At 39.1% G+C, this 19,630-nt stretch overlaps 1 protein-coding gene across 4 annotated transcripts in view; it reads left to right on the top strand.

The window, feature by feature from the left end:
- The first annotated feature begins 37 nt into the window (after window positions 1-37).
- Window positions 38-19,630, top strand: part of ZBTB11 (zinc finger and BTB domain containing 11) — a 24,915-nt gene continuing 5,322 nt past the window's right edge. The window contains exons 1-12 of one of the 4 annotated variants that reach the window (XR_003255882.1): window positions 41-936; window positions 3,402-3,637; window positions 4,303-4,534; window positions 5,680-6,506; window positions 8,527-8,706; window positions 9,193-9,429; window positions 9,846-9,990; window positions 11,402-11,519; window positions 13,951-14,109; window positions 14,631-14,806; window positions 16,117-16,919; window positions 18,425-19,456. Coding sequence is in view for 2 of the 4 variants with exons in the window: in XM_026080530.1 (XP_025936315.1) it covers window positions 627-936; window positions 3,402-3,637; window positions 4,303-4,534; window positions 5,680-6,506; window positions 8,527-8,706; window positions 9,193-9,429; window positions 9,846-9,990; window positions 11,402-11,519; window positions 13,951-14,109; window positions 14,631-14,806; window positions 16,117-16,643 (3,147 nt within the window). In the remaining 2 variants the exon portion in view is untranslated. The other 3 variants (XR_003255883.1, XM_026080530.1, XM_026080531.1) reach the window with 3 other exon arrangements.

Genomic DNA, 19,630 nt, shown 5'->3' with positions numbered 1-19,630 from the left:
CGGGCTTCTGACCTCATTTCCTCTTGTGCAGCAGCCATTTTGTCTTTCCGTTGCTGCTGCTGCCCGAGCTTCTTCCTCCCTCCTGCCGCCGCTGGCTGCGAAACTCCAGTTCCCCCCCGGGCCTGGCTCCCGCCGGACCCGCCGCCTGCGGGCCGCGGTCTCCGCCCCCCCCCCCCCCCCCCCCCGGGGGTGAGGGGCTGGCGGGGACTCGGGAGGCCGGGATCCTTCTGCTCTTGGCAGCGCATGCTCTCCCCGCTCCCTGCCCTGGCAGGCACCTCCGTAGACCCCCCAGCCCGGGAAGCGCCGGGGCGCCTCTCTCCCGGGCGCACCGCATGTGACCGGCCCCGGCGGGCCCCGTCGCTCGTGGAGACGCTCCCTGGCAGCGCCCGCACGCACCTCTGCCCCGGGGGCGAGGGCTGATCTTCCTCCCCACCCGCCTGGCCTGAGAGAGCAGCGTGCCCAGCACCTTCCTCTTGCCCGGCGCGGGGAGAGTCCGGCTTGACGCGAAGGCGCGGGGGAGGGGGGCGCGGCGGAGGCAGCCCCTTCCCCAGAGCACCCCCGTCCTCCCCCGCCACCGGCTCCCCTATCCCCCCTTCCCCTCCTCCCTGCCTGCCCCTCGCCCCGCCATGTCCAGCGAGGAGAGCTACCTGGCTATCCTGCGCTACCTGACCAACGAGCGGGAGCCCTACGCGCCGGGCACGGAGGGCAACGCCAAGCGGAAGATCCGCAAGGCGGCCGCCTGCTACGTGGTGCGCGACGGCACCCTCTACTACCAGCGGCGGCAGCGGGACCAGCAGCGCTTCGCCGAGCTCGAGGTGGTGCTGCAGGCCGAGCGCCGCGCCCGCCTCATCCACGCCGCCCACCTGGCGCCCGACGGCGCCCACCGCACCCGCCTGCAGACCTGGCAGGGGCTCTCGCAGAAGTACTGGTGGCGAGGTGAGGGGCGCGCGGCCGTTGGGCGCCGCGTGCGCGGCGGGGGCGGCGCGCGGGGGAGCCGAGCCGAGCCCCCCCGAGGTGTGGCCCCGGACGGGGGGTCCCTGGGGAAGGCGGCGGGGTGCGCGCTGTGCCCGCCAAACCTGTGCCTTTTGGCCCTGCCAAAAGAGACTGCAGCCCGAGGGGACTGCTGCTCGCTGACCGAAGGGCTGCGTGCCTTTAAACCTCCGCAAAACTCATGGTCTGGGTGCTGCATCTGCGGGTCATTTATTCAGAGGTAGGCCCTGCTGTGTTCATCGCGTATTTGTCAGCAGGGTTTCTTGGGGCTTCTTAAATCAGTAGCAGGGCTTTGAATATATAGAAACACAGAGCCTAACTGTCCTAATAATCCAACATAGACCACTTAAGGTAGAGATTTCTCAACTTTTGCATTTTGTATGGAGCAGTAATCTTTTCCACGTGATCTGTTTCAGCCCTTAACCTGGTAATACTTCTTTCAGCTAACTCATGGATTTTGCTCCCCTTACAAATAGCAGATCTGTCACCAATTGTTCATGTTCTTTGCCCTCATCCTTACATTTTTCCCTTTCCTCCAGTAAGAAGCTGAAAACACAGAACTAATCCTCTGTTGGGGCCCGAGTGATGTCGCAGCAGTTAGAAACAGTGAACACTTCTAACAGCACTTAGAAGTAGTGAATTAGGTATTGATACTCCCCAGTCGTGGCCTTCCTTAGGCTGAGCCAATAACTTGAAACCTGTGTTCCCTTTGGATTTGGTGTTCTACTTTTAGTATTATGTATCCATTAAACAAATTTCTGGCTCTTCAGTTGCCTGGGGACCAGTTTCTGTTGATACTGCTTCTCGTTCCGCTTTTTTCAGCCACCAGTCAGCAAATTTGCCATTTCAGCTTTAGTTTTCCCTATCTTAAAATTTAGTGGTTTTGCTCTAGCTGCAGCCCATTCTTCCAGGCCAGATCTCATTGATTTGAAGAACTTTGGTGTGGAAAAGGGTTTGGTAGCTCAAGATTGATACATGTATTTTGGATTATGTTCTCCCTGCCTCCACCTGGGCTCTCATTGTCTGCTCAATATTAGACTGTTCTAGCATCTACTGTCATCCTTTACTTGAAACTTCCTTACCCAGTAGTGGACTTCAGTTTGCCTTCTGTTTGTCAGACTAAGACATTCTCTATTCTGTATCTTTTAAGCTTATTGGTTGTCTTTATTTGCATGACCTATCTTCTCTTCTGCTTATGTCTTGTTTTTCCCTTATATTTCTCCAGCACTGAGAATAATAGAATTTATTCTCTGCTTTTAGTTCAACTGTTTCATTTCTTTGCTATGTCTCCTGGACAACTCTGGTTTCCCCTGCCATGACAATCCCCTTCTGCTGCTAGTGGACAGCAGCTCTGGCCTAGTCACCCTCCCTAGATGGGTGCCAAGCTGTTGTATCTGGCTGCTCTGTAACTGGAAACCAGTGGGCTGGACTGTAGCCCAGTGGTCAAGAAGGGTATTAGATCTGCAGACAGGAGTCCATACCTTATGGCCTCAGAACTAGTCCTGGTTGCAACTGAAATCAAGGAAATGTAAAAGTGTTTCCAAGGGGCATGAATGTCTTGGGTTGGAACATGTCTGAAGTCTGTGGTTTCCTGGTCCTTACAGAGGTATGCATACAGTGATAGAGCATGTCATGTTCTAGAAAGGTGCAAGCAGTGCAACCCTAACTCCATGTCAACTGAGTTTTTGAGCTGTGGTAGGTTTTTGAACTATCGAGGCAAAGCTGTCAGTATGTATACTTTTATGGTGTCCTAGTGAAATGAATGAATTTGAGTCGTACACTGAAAATGCCTTCATATCTATAAGAGGACCCTAGACTTAGGAACCGTTGAGTGCCTGAAATTATTTAGGTACACCTGTTAAAGTACTGGGGGGAAAGGAAGTTTCTTTAATTTTCCAAATCACAAGCAATTGACTTAAATCAGTGTTAGTGACGGGTATGAGTGTCACTGCATATAACACAGTCACAATTTTGCAACTGCCTTTATGTGAGCCTTCCAATTCCTTTCCTCTTCAGTGAGGATGAGCTCTGAGATCCACTTCCATGGAGCTAAATGCAAGATCAGTGTTACAGTTTGTGATGTATTGGGATTCTTAAGGCAAACGTGTAAATAAGAATTTTTTTTAATATCCTTAAAATCTTTCTAGGATGGTTTGCTTGGTCTAATGATCTTAAACGTTTGTATCCCAAATTAACTGTGGATTACAGTAATGGCATTCACATACGATAGAATGATAGAGAGGCAGGATTAATAAAAAGAAATCAAAGAATGAAAGTGTAGATGACTGACTTTATTTTTCTTAATAAGTTTGTAATATGTTTTTGCTAATCAATTACATACTTAATTACATCTTTAAAGTAAATTGAATGAAAACTAGAGGCCTAATCAAGCTCCATTCATTTTTTCTTAGGTATTCTTAAGCAAGTTAAAGATTACATTAAAGAATGCAGTAAGTGCCAGGAAAAGCTAGATCGCTCTAGATCTCTGTCAGATCCTTCTGAAATGCTAGAGGAACTAGGATTGGATGCAAAATCTCATGAAGACAGTAATGAAACAGATGAGGAATTGAGTAATACGACATCAATCCCAGCTGCATTCCCAAAGTCTGTGAAGAAGAAGCCAATAGCGAAGCACGAGCTTGTATTTGTAAGTTACATTGTTTATATCTGAATGTATTTAAGACATTTGTTAACACAGTCTTAGTGACATACTTATTTTCCATTCTTGTGATAATCTTGCAGTAAGAAGATGGCATAAATTTTGCCAAATATACTGGGTATGTAGAAACAGGCAGTTGGTATATATGATGTGAAATTAATTATAGCATGTCAAAAATTACACCTCCCTTTATTTATGCATATAGTACCTAAGGGAAAATGAATTCCTAAAATGTTTGTAGTAATACATCATATACAAGATTCTCATGGAATCTGTATCTGATCTTTAATAAATAATGCCTATATTTGTATAATCAATTCTTGATGGTAGTAATGGGGAGTCCATATGCATGTATAGACTTCTGAATCTAGAAATTTTTTCAGACTGTAGCTCTGAAAAATACAATCAAAGAATTGTTTGAATATCCGTGTCTTCCCATTTTTCCAGTTGTCTGCTTTAACTGTGTGTTAGAAGGTTGGGGGAGACTTGAAACATTTAAAGAAAGAGAACAATAGTAAAATTAACCATTTTATTAAATTGACTTGAACTGATTTTATGTTTGCAGAAAATAATCCTTTTCTGTGTTTCAGTGTAAATGCTTAAAAAGGCACAGTCTAAATGTAATGAAGTTTTCATAATGTTGTTTATGACAGGTTGACAGTAAGGGCCTTGTGAAGCAGTCATCTTCCAAACATTGTCTGTCAGTCTTAAACCAACTGAATCAGCAGAGGCTTTCCAATCAGTTCTGTGATGTGACTCTGCTGATTGAAGGAGAGGAGTACAAAGCTCACAAATCTGTCTTGGCAGCCAACAGCGAGTACTTCCGAGAGCTCTTCATTGAAAAGGGAGCTGTCTCTAGTCATGAAGCTGTGGTGGATCTGTCAGGTGAATTGTTCTGGGTTCCAAAGATAGAAATTGTAATATCCTAAGTAAGGTTTACAGCATTTGATGCGGTTTCTTCTGCATGTTCAAGAAAATCAAACACTTCAATCTTGCTTTTTTTTTTTTTCTTTTAATCTAGAAGTATTTTGTGTTGATTTTAATGCTAAAATGATCACTCTGGTTTTGCATAATCTGATCTCCCATATTGAACAGATTATGGGATTTCATCTCATAATTCCTGGGAAGCTTTGGATTGATTTTTAGCTTGTTTAGGTGTTTTCCTTGTATTAGTCACAGACATTAAAGAGCAGGGAACATAATCAAATGCTGAAATAAATCAAGAAGATTCTCCAAGAGCTGTTTTGCTGAGCAAATACCTAATTGTTTCCTATGTTTGTAAAACATTACTACAGATATTTCTGCTTATTTCTCAACCCTTCTGGTACCTTAAAGATAGGAAACACTCTTAAAATAAATGTTCCAAAAATAGCTTCTTAGTGATGGAGAATATTGTAGACATGTCTTTTTCTTTGCTTCCTCACTAGTTCTCTACCTGTGTCTGTCTTTGCTTGAATAATAGACTTTCACAAACAATGGATTTCTGGCATGATGCTCCAGAAGTTCCCCAAAATTAAATATTAATGATTGGTGGACTTCTCAAAATTACACCACGGGTTGATTTTTAAGCAATTATATCTATTTGTCTTTTTTTCATTAACCACTTTATTGTGTTAGCTCTCTGCCACATCAGTTATTACTTAAGTCATCACTACTTTTTGCAATGTAGCAAGTCCAAAAGGATATTGGTTAAATTAGGGTTAACCCACTTCAAGAATATTGTGGCCCTCCTAGCATCTTGAAACAATCTTCCAGAGAATTCTAGTGTGAAAATACTTCAGTTGTGTTTACTTACTGAAAAAGTKGTCAGAGTTCGACTCAATGTAAAAAATACAGCAGGACGTTGCTTTTGTATAAATGATAATCAATTGAGGCCAGTGCAGGGGCTTCGATGATATTTGCAAGTGTATTTCACTCTAAATTTCAGACTTAACCATATCAAAGGTGAACTGTTGTACCCAGCATGGAATATTTTGGTATTGTTTGGGGTCGTCTGTATTTGCTCTAATCTCTTGTTTTATTCCTGGCAGGCTTTTGCAAGTCAAGTTTTCTCCCTCTATTGGAATTTGCTTATACTTCAGAGTTAACTTTTGACTTTTGTAGTATGGCAGAAGTGGCCATGCTTGCCCGACATCTTTTCATGTCAGAGGTCCTAGAAATCTGTGAAAATGTGCACAAACAGATGGAAGAGAAACAAATTACAGTGTACCAAAAGGGAGATATTCATACAGTGGAGTCAACACAAAATTTAGCAGAGCAGACTGAAGTTGAAATGCAGCCTGTGGAGGGTTCTGAGCAGCCTGTGCCAGCGGAGGTGTCAGCCAGTGAAGTGGCAGCAGCTGTGAATGGCGCTCCTTCCTCTGCTGAGCCAGAGGAGGAGGCAGCAGCACCCCAGGCTGACCTCCTGCCCCCAGAGCCTGCGGAGGCCACCGCTGATGATCTTTTAAAGCCTGTGGAACAGTGTGACGCAACTGGAAATCATGTCAAAATGCAGCTGGTGGAGTGCGTGTCAAATAGCACCGTGTCTGTTGCACAGGCTGAGCTGTCAGTTGTGGAAGGCATGGACACGCAAAGTGAGACAAAAACTGAGACAGATCAGAGTGAAAGCAATACAGCAAATGCAGAGACTGCTTCTGAAGACTCCTCAGAAATAGTCAAGCAAAATCATGGCAGGCAAAGCAAAGAACAGAGCATTTCTGTTTCACAGCTGGAAAATGTAGCTTCCAGCCAAGATGATACTTACAAAAGCAAGCTTCGTCAGCGTTCTGTTAGTGAAGGTGGATATATCAGGTTGCATAAAGGAATTGAAAAAAAACTGCAAAGTAGAAAGACGAATGCCAAATCTGCAATACAGCAGGTATCCTATCTCTGTTTAGGCCTGTTGTCAGTTAAATTGTCCCATGTTCTCAGACCAATCTGAAAAGATGGTTTTCTTTTGTGAGAAACTAGCATTACAGAAAACCAAAGTAAATTCTAAGATATGGCTGTTGCGTAAAATAAATTGACAACAAAATTCCTTTCAGCTTGGAGGTTTTAGAATGCTCAGTATTGTTAGCTTAGTTGTTTGAGTATTTTCTTCGTAGCTTTTTATGGCAGGACAGAAGGTGTATCTGCTCCCTAAAATTCTTACGATTTGGGAGTTTAATTCTTAGCTAGTATGTGACTATATCGGTAATAGGCAAATATATTTATATATTTGTCCATTACAAAAATGAGGCCCTACATTTGTTGAGACTGTTCCTCTCTTGAGATGTAGTCATAAACCACAATAATCCAGTCCTGCTGCACCCAGGTTGGGGTCAGTTTGTTTAAACAAAAACAAAAAAATGTTCAAAGAGCACTGATATTTAAAAGTCAAGCACTCAGAAATGGCAAATGTGTAATAATTGAACAAGTTTTAATACATGTATTATGAAACTGTCTTCTTATTCTTTCCCCTTCAGGAGTCTTGCCCCTATTGTTGCTTAGGGATAGGTGGTATTCACTGCATCGAGCAGGGGGATATCTTACCTTCAGGAACAGCTCCTGTTAACTTATTTTGCAGTTTGTAAATCTGACTCCTTGATAAGGGAGGAATACAGACAGTGGCCACCCATGGAAAAAATGTTGGTTTAGATAATTGCTCAGAACTGGAATTAGGAATAGGTTTCTGCTTCCCCCAGCTTGTCTTCACTCACTTCATAGCTTTTTGCATTTTTGCCTCATGCTTTCCTACACACCCACCCACCATGGCACTGGATCTAATATAAGCATTGGGAGCAGGGAGATGCTCCTCCCTGGATTCCCAGTTTTGATACCGGAAGAATAACAAGAAGGAAAAATAACATGAAAAAATTTTCTGGCTTTTGAATTACAGTAATTGCAGTTGGCATAGAGATGTTGGGGGATGAAGCATGCTTTGTATGAATGGAATATTTTCCAAGCTTGTATTTATCATCTACTGAACAAAATGATTTTTGTGCCTTTACAATTTGGCCAAGTTTGCATGAACATTCAGAGCAACAGCGAAATTAAAAAACTTGAAAATGTCAGCCCTGTGTCAAATTTCAGTTTGGTCATATGAGACGTGGAAGGGCTAGCATGTTTTCAAAAGTTGTTAAATGCTTTGCTTGTTGTGGGAATGGGGAGGAGAAATGGGGTGCAATGTACTCTTTCCCTTGCCTTATTCTCAGAAACATGGAGGAGAAACACCTGATACAGGAAATTTCAGCATGATCACTTAAAATTTGGCCTTTAAAGAACTTGACAGCAAATTTCTGCATAGGAAAATGAGATTACCAGCCGCAGGTATCACTGCCAATATTGCCTAACAAAAAAACATTCGTAAAGCTGGAATGATCTTAACCGAGAACAACTTTGTTTAAATATTGTAATTTTTTTTACACATTGTTAATAACTGAGTTTGTCCTTGATGACTGATAAGAATGAATTAGGCTACTTGTTTTATCTGATGACTTTTGAAGTGAAGCAAATATAAATCCTGAAAAGGGAAGTTGGAATGAAGGAAACGGTTGGAAGCATTTGATAGAAATGGTGATTGGAAGAACTTGGGTTTTCTCTGTAACTATCTCTTAGCTCTCTCTTAACCAGTTACTCTGGCCTGAGGAGTTAGCTGTCTCTGAACTGATACATTGTTGTGTCCTATAATTATATCCAGTTTATGGTTTTAAAACAAGACCAGTTTTTCGCTGCCATGAGATCTGTAGTTTTGCAATGAACTGAAGGGGCATAACTTTCTAGCAACTGAGTAAACTAAGCAAAATTAGGTAGTTAGTCAAAAACATCGACTTTTAGTACTAATTTTCAGAGAAGGTAGGAAATACAGCGTAATAAAGTTCATTATAAAATTGATTCAAGTGTTACTTTTTCCAACTTAGGTTGCCATGAAACTGGTACAAAGAGGGAAAAAAATGAAACAGCCCAAAAGAGAGACCACAGAAAATAATGAAGTAGAAGCTCAGCACAAATGCTCTGAGTGTGGAATGGTATTCCAGCGGCGCTATGCACTTATAATGCACACACTGAAACATGAAAGAACTAAAGATTATAAATGCCCAGTAAGTTTTTGTCTGTCAGCCTCTCTCTTTCTGAAAATTGATTCATTAATTGCATTAGTAATTATTTTCTTGCTTCTGTTAGTATGTGCATTTATTTTTCTTATGGCTTTCAGAGACAGATGCAGCGCTGATCTGAATGGGGTGGGGTAAAAGGTGGTGTGGCCGTGTGGCCTGACAGCATCACGTGACATGGGAGCGCACATGCTGCTCAAGACAGTGCTAGCAGTGGGCTTTGCTCTTAACCTCACTGGTAAATTTGCAACTGCATTTAGATTAGTCTGGAAGTTAGCCTTATTGGGAACTGATCGGTGGTTCTGTCAGTAGCTGTAAAATTCAACACTTAATAATTAACATGAGATAATGCCTATTGGAGTCAGATTATAGACTTAGCTAATTATATTACTATACTTAAAACCTTTAATTACCTTTCTTGAAATAATTTCAAAACATTAGATACTAAGTAAAGTTCTATGTTTTCTTTCCTAGTTGTGTAAAAAAGAATTCCAGTATGGGGCCTCTCTACGAGCCCATCTTGTCCGACACACACGGAAGACTGAGGTGAATGCTACAACTGCTAGTGTAGAAGAGACAGGCGTGTCTTCAGTGAAAGGGCGAATTAAACGGGAATTTATATGTGATATATGTGGGAGAACTCTACCTAAGCTCTATTCCCTCAGAATACATATGCTCAAACATACAGGTGTAAAACCACATGCATGCAAGGTAAAGAGAAAAAGTCCTTTTACTCTAATCAAAATTATTAATGTTTTCCTGATATTCTGATATTCTAGTAGTTGCTCTCTATCCAAAACTTTAGGTTAGTTTAGGTCACTTCAGAATGGGAAAAATTACTGTGGTATTTCTGATCAAAATTCTTATAGTCCAAGACTGAGAAAGAACTAGAGTGAAGTTGGATTATGAAATTAATATTCCTACATCCATAAAATGTCTTGCCTTGAGTGTTATTTTTTAACAAACCAGTTTCACCACTAGTGAGAAATCACAGGCTTGATCATCCAGGTTCCCAGGAAATACAAGGGGTTTTCTTTGTGTTTCAAGTTAAACTAACACTTTTGCTTTGAAAACCTATTACATATTGGGTTTTGTTTGTCTTATTCCACTGGATTTGGAATTTTTAGGTTTGTGGAAAAACTTTTACGTATAAGCACGGATTAAAAATGCACTTAGCTCTCCATGAAGTACAGAAACAGTTCAAGTGTGACTTGTGTGAAAAGTCCTTTGTCACAAAAAGAAGTCTTCAGGAACATATGAGCATTCATACAGGTACGTGATGAGAAAGAAGAACCTTTTACCTTGGACTGCTTTTGTACACTAGTGATCTTCAACAGTGTTCTTTAGTTTCAAAGGAACTGAACAGTTTCTCCTTTCTCTCCTCTTGGCCAAACATTTGAAAAAGGTGTAAGCAGTCATTTTGCATTTCTTTTGGGGCTTATTTTACCATAGCTTAAAGTTAGTATTTAAATATTCTGTGCAAGAACAGGGAGGGAATGTGGTTAGTCTGTTCTTGTGTTTTTATTTACTTATTTATGCCTATATCTTGTCAACCTACCAAAGATAGGCAACAGGTTGGAATGGTTTGGAGCACCTAGAGTTAGAGCTTATCCTTTCAGAAGAAAACTTGCGAAGTTAAATCTCTTTAAGAATCTCCTCATGTTTTGTAAGACTTGCTGTATTAATAAAGCTTTTGTAAAACAGGAAAACTAGTATATAACTACATAGCTGTTCTAGATTACTTGAATTAAAGTGTTTTTTTTAATGACAAGAGATATACTTTATTTTTTATTCCTATTTCTAAGTATCATTGTAAGATATCCTCTTAAAGTTCTGAGTGTGTTCCATTCTCATTGGACTCTGTATGATCTGGAAACTGTAAGAGTTTTCGATGACAGCTCTCTTCATTTCAAAGGAGTAGTAAATCTTTTTCTTTGAAACTCTCATGGTAAGACACCACTTTGAAGGCTGTCCTTTTAACTGAGAAATACAAAATTTGTATAAAAATTGTTTTGTGAAAATAGAATACTGAAATTCTGAAAAGTTGATATCTTGAAACATCTTAGAAAGATGACAATATAGTAATTTAATATGAACAGCATTTTAAAATATATTGTAATATGCAGGAGTTGTTTGTGTTTCTTGTTTCCTGAGTTGGGCAGAATCAAAAATAAGAGACACTTTTTCTTAATATAATTTGTTCCAGAAATGGTGGAATTTATATTAGTACTCAGCACTCCTAAATTGATGGATTGGAGCTGAAAGCTTTTCTTTTAACATACTGTTCCACGGATTCAAGGCCTAAATCGTCCACAAATAATGCTGCATTGCTGGAGGAGCTCCATATTATATGAATGCAGGCAATCTTTTTCTTTTATGCAAGAAGGCAGTTTTTTAGCCTATTGACTTTTTTCATGACTAATTAGTAGCTATGATGTTGTGCCCTGTGTTTAGAAACATTCAATAAAGTCATTTAGAATTGTTACTTCACCCTCCATGTATTATTACATTGGTATATACAAAATACACTTCAGAATTCCATCTGTGTGTAATTAAACTTACTTTTCTTTGTAGCACTGCTCTGACTACTTCAGATAAATTATGTGAGAAGAAAATACTCTTACAGAGCATTCCAGAGAGATGGTGGCCTGGCTTTGTAATACATTTTGTTTTGTTTTGCCAGGAGAATCCAAGTATCTCTGCTCCATCTGTGGAAAATCTTTCCACAGGGCATCAGGACTCAGTAAACACATAAAGAAACATCAGCCAAAGCCTGAAGTTCGTGGATATCAATGTACTCAGTAAGTTTGTTGTTGGTGTTTTGCTTTTGGTTTTAACATTAATGATCTTTTAAAAATAGCTTGTTGCTGTAGTACAAGACTGTTCACTTGTCCAGAATAAAACTTTAAAAGCATTAAAGTCAAAAATGCATTTTTTAATTCATGCATTACAGCGGAAAAGCTTAAATTTTAATTGTTATCTAGTTCTGCTTTTCATATAGTTATTTTCTAATGAGTGTGTTTGCACTTGTAGCTGTAATCAATAGCTACATACAGCTTTAAAGCTCCTTTGTAGGACAGATAGAGAGTGGTAAGCTGGTCAGAGGGGAAGGGCTTTCAGCCTGTTCTTGCCCTCATTTACTGTGATAGCTAATTTCAGTTGCATATGAGAATTTCCTGTACAATGTAATGTACTTGTATGCACTGCAGCATACACTGTGTTTAGCAAATGGCTCTGCAGGAACATCATAAAGACTTGTTGACTGTTGCAGTTGCTAGATTATAGAACTTATGATCACCTAAATATCTTTGCATTACTGAATGTGGTTTAACAGAAACTCTGTAATTGGAAGACTGCATCTCTTAAGGTGTTAGCAAATCACTGATAATTTTCCCAAAACCAAGCAGATTATAAGGAGAACCTTTCAATTAACTTGCAAAAGCAAAAATTTCCAAACTGCCAATGATGTCTCTGGAAAAACTCTTTCTGGTATTAAATGGGGTTGTACAATTTATATGATGGCCTGTATACAACTTATGGTATTAATGAAAAACTACATCTGAAGTATTTTTTAAAGCATCTGTAGTAGTGCTACTGTGTGTTAGGATAAACAGTATTTTCTAACTGTAGAAAGCTCATTTCAATTTTATCTGCAGTTTTTATTTAGTGCCTTGTAATGATAAAAAATACAGATCTCAAATACAAAAATGGAGCTAATAGAGTCTGATAGGGCCAGAACTGGTTAATGAAACATTAGGAAAGGCAATTTTGGTTTTGAAGGAGAAATATATATAAAAAAAACAATTTTTATTCAAGGCAATACAGTCATGGATGCAACAGATCACCTTGACTGAGAAGATATTTTGATTCCCCAACTCCTTCAGAGCAGACACAATGCTTGTTTCTTCTACRGTGAAGATGTCTACTAAGAATATAATTCATATTGTCACAAATGGTTTAGAAAGCTTCACTAAGGTATCAGCAGACTTCAGTTTTCTAGTTCATTGGCTTGGTTTGTCAAGTTCCCAGCCAGACTTAATTTTGAGCTTCTGACTCAGTTAAGCAAGGCTTAACATGAGTTCTTTTCCTAAAATGTAACTGGAAAATTTTCCAGAGAAGTAGGTATTAGATTAAATCGCAGTAGTACGTAAGAATCTCAGAGGGTGGTGGGGTTTGTTTGGGGAGTTTTTTACTTCAGAAATAGATACTTCTTTAGAGGTTTCCAAATATGCAGTCCTTGAGAGCACCAAGTACCAACTCTATTCAAGGCCCTTGGGGGTCTTTGTGATGCTTTGTGATGTGGTTCTGGAGACCTGGGATCCCTGGGAGCCCCATGTGAGCTGGAGCTGTCATTTTTTTCAGCTCTAGAGGAAGAAGGTTGAGTGTTTGGGTGGCTCAGGGACCATCACCTGTTTTCTTTCTCAAAAGTGAAGATGACGCTTTTTTCCTACCTTTCCAGAATCCCCATTTATTGGGAAATGTAATGTTAAAGCTTTGTGGAAGCTTTTCTTTCTTTTCAGATTTCACTGTGGATTAGGAATTCTGATATTGCCCTATTCCGAGATGTTGGTCAGCTGGAGAAGGTGACCCATCCACAGTGGTATATGGTGTTACATGAGGAAGAGAAGCAAATGATCAGGCAAAGCTGTCTCAAAAGCAGAATGTCTTGCCCTCAAAGAGAGAAAGCATGTTCTTGAGCAGACTGACCTCTGTAGTTTTCATATGAAGAGTTAGCGATCTGTAATTTTATATAATCATACTATGGCAAGGTATAAATAAAGGAAAACTTTAGGAATTTGCCTAAGCTAAAGAATGAGCGTTACCTTACTTTCAGGTGCTTTCTTTTAGGATCCTTAATTTGTTTTTTAATTTCTAGGAAACACACTTAAACGTTACAAACTACAAATCACTGTTATCTTTGTATTAGTATTTAATCCTCTATGGTTATGGGAAAAAAAACAGCTGTTAGTGCTTTCGTAAGTTCATATAAGTTATCTATAGAAGACAAAACAAAAAATGTTTGGAGGTCCTCAAGTTATATTCCAGGCCTTGAGATAAGCTGCTGTTTTAGAGAGAGTTTGTGCTTTATATTAATATTGATGACACTGTAGTTCTTACCTTCTTGAAGTCTTCTAGTTACCAATAAGGAAGAGGGTTTCTGTGCCTTTGAAATAGGGACCACAAAGATCTTTGCTTTTCTTATGTGGAATGCTGCAACCTTTACTCTTATAGGTGCGAAAAGAGTTTCTATGAAGCTCGAGATCTTCGGCAGCATATGAATAARCATTTAGGTGTGAAGCCATTTCAGTGCCAGTTCTGTGGGAAATGTTACAGTTGGAAGAAAGACTGGTATTCTCATGTAAAGTCTCATTCTGTCACGGACCCTTACAGGTAAGAGGAAATTCACTTAGCAGCTGAAATGTATTGTGTGGTGATACAGATCCACAGCCCTAAACTAGCCAACAAGGAACTGCCTAGAGCAATGTACGGTTAAAGTAGCAATTGAGTGACCTTGACTGAGGTCTTGACTACTTGATGATGGATGGATGACTTCAAACAGTGTGGTCAAACTGGTAGCCTGCTGGCACATTTCTGGCAGTAATGCATATGAAGACATTAAGAGGATAAATATAACTGGTAAAATTAGAAATACTTTGTGAGCTCACTTCTCTAGAATGGTAAGTGGAAGCTTTGTAGCTGTGAATAAGAGAATGTGGCTTTTACAGCCCAACAATATTATTTCTAATTATGGAACTACTTGTCACATGAGTCAGTACTAAACATCTTTACTTAAAGAAACAGCATTTCCATTAAACTTTATCTCCTTTACTTAAAATGTATTTTGGTTAAAAAATGGCAAAGTAAGCATAGTGTAATGGTTTCAAATAGGTTTCTCATTTAACACATTCTAGGTGTAATATATGTGGCAAAGAATTTTATGAGAAAGCTTTGTACAGAAGACATGTAAAGAAAGCCACACACGGTAAAAAAGGAAGAGCAAAGCAAAATCTGGAACGAGTTTGTGAGCACTGTGGAAGAAAATTCACACAGCTCCGGGAATACAGGAGACACATGAACAATCATGAAGGTATGTAGAAAGCAAGCAGTCATKACATCCTCATAATCCTTTAAAAGCGCTAGGGAGAGAAGGGGATTTGTGGGTTTTCTTTGAGTCTATGTATATCTTGTCATGCAAGCCACAGGGAAGTTCTTGCAGATTCTCCAGTTACAGTTTTATGCTGGTCCTGATGTGTTAATGTGCTTCCAGTGATTTCCAGAAATGGCTGTTGGGATCTTTCTAAAACTGCAGGCACCCACAGGGACAGTGACAATCTGTCCTTTCTGGTACTTCAGTGGAAGAATCACTTTTTTAAGGAGCTTCCACAGAAGTGATAAAAAGATATGTATCTACCAAAGCATTGCATGTAGTAAAACATTCACCAGTTTAGAAGGCTAACAAAATATTCCTCAAACAAAAGAATGATTGGCTCAAACTAAGAAAAAGGATCACTGCCTGGAAATTTGTCAGCTTTTTGCTTTATAACAAGCAGTAAACTATATGATGTTTGGGGAAGATAGGAAAATGTTTTAGAAATTCTATCTTGGGGCAAAAAACACTTTTCCCAAGCATGTCTCATTTTAAAGACCTGTTAGGAGTAAATCGAATTGCTTTCTAACTACTGAAAGAGAGATTTTGTGTTTGTTTTCTTAAACAAAAAGTTCCTCTAATGGGTACCTAGCCTACATCTATAGCAACTGTTACAGAGCAAGAGCCAGTATTGAAATAGTGCTTGTTGCCACTGCTACCTCCCATTAAATATTAGAAACCGCAGAACTCCTCAAACATTATAAGGGAGAATAAGATTATACAAACACGTAGTATTTAAACACATGTGGTATGGAGGAGGAAGAAAAAAAGCTGTGGATGGCATCGTAAGCTATAAGAATAGAGTAAGTGTTGATTTGATGGGAGGTGGATACAAAGATTTACAGAAACAAACTGTGACTAGGAATGTAAATGACAAATACTATTAAGCAAAACATGGTTTCAGAAAGGCATAACAAGCAAAAAGTTGTATGAATTTTGTTAACTTGTATGTACTTAAAGTAGGTGAGAGACTGCATGAAATGAAAAGGAATTTTGGAAAGAAAAATCTTTGAAAGGAAAGAAGTTAGCCTGGGCAGAGCACTTGTGGAAAATCTTTCCATTTAATGTACTGCACTTGCATTATACTGTAGTACAAAAATGGTAAACAAGATCCTTCTCTTATATGGAAAAAGCTGTAATATTTCTTTTGTTCTTTTATACTGCTGTCTTTCCTGACATTTTGGATCATTGTTCATGCAGATCTAGAAACACTGATGGTTGTCTTTTGCTTGTTTTCCCTTTGGGAACAGGTGTGAAGCCATTTGAATGTCTAACTTGTGGGGTAGCCTGGGCCGACGCACGTTCATTGAAGCGTCACGTGAGGACGCATACTGGAGAACGGCCATATGTCTGTCCAGTGTGCAATGAAGCTTACATAGATGCCCGGACACTACGGAAGCATATGACCAAGTTTCATAGGGACTATGTACCCTGCAAAATTATGCTGGAAAAGGACACTCTCCAGTTTCATAACCAGGGGACACAGGTGGAGCATGCCATCAGTATCTTAACAGCAGATGTGCAGGAACAAGAAACTGAGATTAGCGTTGGTGGTGAGGAGATTGAGACTGTGGTAGTGACAGGAGAGACACTTGAAGCAATCGAAGCAGTTGCAACTACTGAGGAATGCACATCAGTGTCCACTCTTTCTGACCAAAGCATCATGCAGGTGGTGAATTATGTATTGGCACAACAGCAAGGACAGAAGATGGCTGAAGTTACACAAGCCATTGAAACTGTAGAAGTAGAAGTGGCCCATGTTACAGAGACAGAGTGAATATAGTATATGAGAGAGCAAGATGAGTGGAAGTCTTATGACAAGTAATGAGCTAAGTATTAACTGGATATCTCAGGCTTACAGTGATACCAATTTTCAAACAGTTAATCCCCTGTACTGGATTTCTTGGTTACAAAATATTGCACCATGAATTACAGGGAAAAAATTAAGATGCTTCAGTGTGGACCAAGGCTTTGAAAACTAGGATTTCTGCACTGGCCATAACTGACTAGTGAAAAAAAAATGTCTGAAGAATAGTGTTTCCTGTGTCATGCAGTAAGTATCATGCTGTAAATTAAAAAAAAAAACCTGTATAAAGAGACTGCACTAAAAACTAGAAATGCACAGCTATTGGTAGCATTTTTTACTTTTGTTTTTATGTGCATTTCATCAAATTTGTGAGCAAATTATCAGTGTTGGATTCTGTCCTTTTATTCCCCAAGTCAACATAACGGTAGAATGCTTCATGCAGTGTGTACTTCGTGTGATATACAGAAAATCTGAGGCTTTTGTCTTTGGGTAGATGCACCACACAGTTGGTGAATCCAGGTTTTGCAGAACTCATTTGAATTCCAGGTCAGTAGGTGGCAAATTCAGCAAAACCCTGTAAGATGTTATGGGCGAGGGTCTGCTGAAGTCTGAGGAAGTGGTACTCTGAGCTAGACTGTGAACTTCAGTTCACTGAAGGACAGCCCATTATAAGGAAACTACTTACATAAGTAAACTACTCGTTATTTGTAAGGAGCTTATACTTCATCCTCTAYGCACAATTACGTTTAATTCAATGATGTTCAGTTGTGTAAATGAAGCTATAGCCTGCTTTGTTGTACATATCCAAAGCAGGCAACATAATGATGGATGTAGATGCCATGTAATTTTGCATTAAATTTAATGTAGAAGCTTTCAAATTAAAAAGGTAATTGTGCATTTGTATATATATATATATATATTTCAATATAAATATATTGAAGACATCCAACTAGTTGTGATCAAATCCTAATTTATTATATCGTATCTTGCTGAAAGGGAGCGGAGGAGCTTTAGTAAATCCCAAATAGGACAAGCATCAGGATTGAGAACTATGAAAATCTTAATATCAGGTAAAAATTATATTTGTCTCAAAATTAGCAAAATCTCCAAAAGACCTTGTTACTGCAGCTGTAGCAATACTTTCAAGGCAAGGTAGTTACCTGGTACATCATTCCACACTCACTGATGGAAAAACTCTTACAGGTTTTCCTCCTGGTCAGCGTTAATCAATGCCATGTTTGGCTCAAGTTTAAATACCTATGCTTTAATACTATGAAAAGTGCACGTTTTAGTCTGTAAGAGGTGTGGGGGTTGGTTTATTTTAAGCAAGAAACATGCATGCCAGGAGATAATTTAATGCACTAGCCACATGAACAATCACAACTGTGTTCCTTAAGTTATTCTTAGTCTCTATAGTATTATCAAATGCTTTCCAACTTTGACTGCAGTAAGATAGCCGAGGAGCCAGAGGCCTGTAATCTATCTTCAGGGCAAACTTTGTAAATAAAGTTACATGCATATAGCTGTGCACTACCTGTGAAACAAATCCATCCAACAAAATATTAAGCGAAATCCGTGACAAAAGTAACCAGCTCATTTGCATTAGTATTTCTACTTTTCACCTTATTTAACTAGTTGATTATCTGCCTACTAAGCTACCAAATGGACAATTCTCTTTATATTTTGTAAGTATGTAGATAAGCAGTTGCTGAATTTTTTTTTTTTTTTTTTTTTTTTTTTTTNTTTTTAAGCAATAGATAGTCTGAGTTCCTGCCTTGGGTCTGATTTAATGTGTGGACAACTATTTCAAAGGTCTTTTCACAGAGAAGCAGTGTCATTATTTATACATTCTGCAGCTCTTTACAATTGTATTCTTTTCTAACTACCAAATGGAGTAAAAATAAAATGAATACTTGAAAAAGAGAAATACTGCTAGCTGTAATTCTTGAGAATTTTTTTATAGACACATACTGGAGATAGCCATCCTGCTTAAGATTAAAAACCATAGGTATATTAACAGGTCTCACTGCCATTATGATGGGAAAAGATTTAATAGACTGCTAGGTAAACCTTAAATTTTACTCCAATGTTTGTATCTTACTAATAATTGTGTATTACTAAAGTGAGGAAATGTTTAATAAAAATAGCTGTAAATAGTGTTAGAACATTATTTGTAATATTTAATGTGTTACCTTGCAAAACAATATTATCAGCACCTTAATTTAATCTTTGGTGCATTTATTTATTTGCCCAACATATGGAAGAAAAAGGAGAGAATCTGAATTTGAGAGCCTTGTTACCTACTGTAAAAAAGCTGTACCTCACTTTATGGCCTGCTGCTCAAAAAAACCCACAAAAGGTGGTTTCATAAACAAAACTCTGGCAGGAATATCAAAGCTGAAGGCTTTGACGCTCCTTTTCTAACATACTGTGCCTTACTTTTACGGAATGGCATGAGGTAAGTAGGGAGTGTCATTCTTAGCTTTGCTGTTCCTGTATTTATGAAGTTGCCTTAAGTTTTTCTTCATGTTTCTTAAACTATTAATTTAAGATGCTTACTACCCTTCTGCAATCTATTTGAAGTCAGACTGCAAATATGCAGCTGTTATTTAATTAGATTTTTTTTTAAATAAAGCTCATGAAAAGTGTCCATTTATAAAGTATTCCTAGTGAACTTCTGTACATAATGAATTTGATCTGTACATTCTGCTGTTTTTATTTAGTGTTAGTTGTATAAAGTTACGGTCATTTCTGTCACTAAATAAACTGAGCTTTGCCATGAATTACTCTTGAGCAGCTTTTTTTTCAGGAAGAAAAAATGTTACAGAACTATTTATTCCTTGTCAGCATTCCACCTTTTATATATCTAGATGGTTGGTTTGAATAGTACTAAGAACACATATTTCTTATAAATTTTTGCTTAAGTCACAAGGAATTAACTTGTATGAGGAAAGGAA

This window comes from Apteryx rowi, unplaced genomic scaffold, assembly GCF_003343035.1.
Source record: "Apteryx rowi isolate R43461 unplaced genomic scaffold, aptRow1 scaffold_524, whole genome shotgun sequence".
Taxonomy (NCBI): Eukaryota; Metazoa; Chordata; class Aves; order Apterygiformes; family Apterygidae; genus Apteryx; species Apteryx rowi.
Note: the sequence above shows the minus strand (reverse complement) of the source record. Positions and strands in the feature narration are given on the sequence as shown.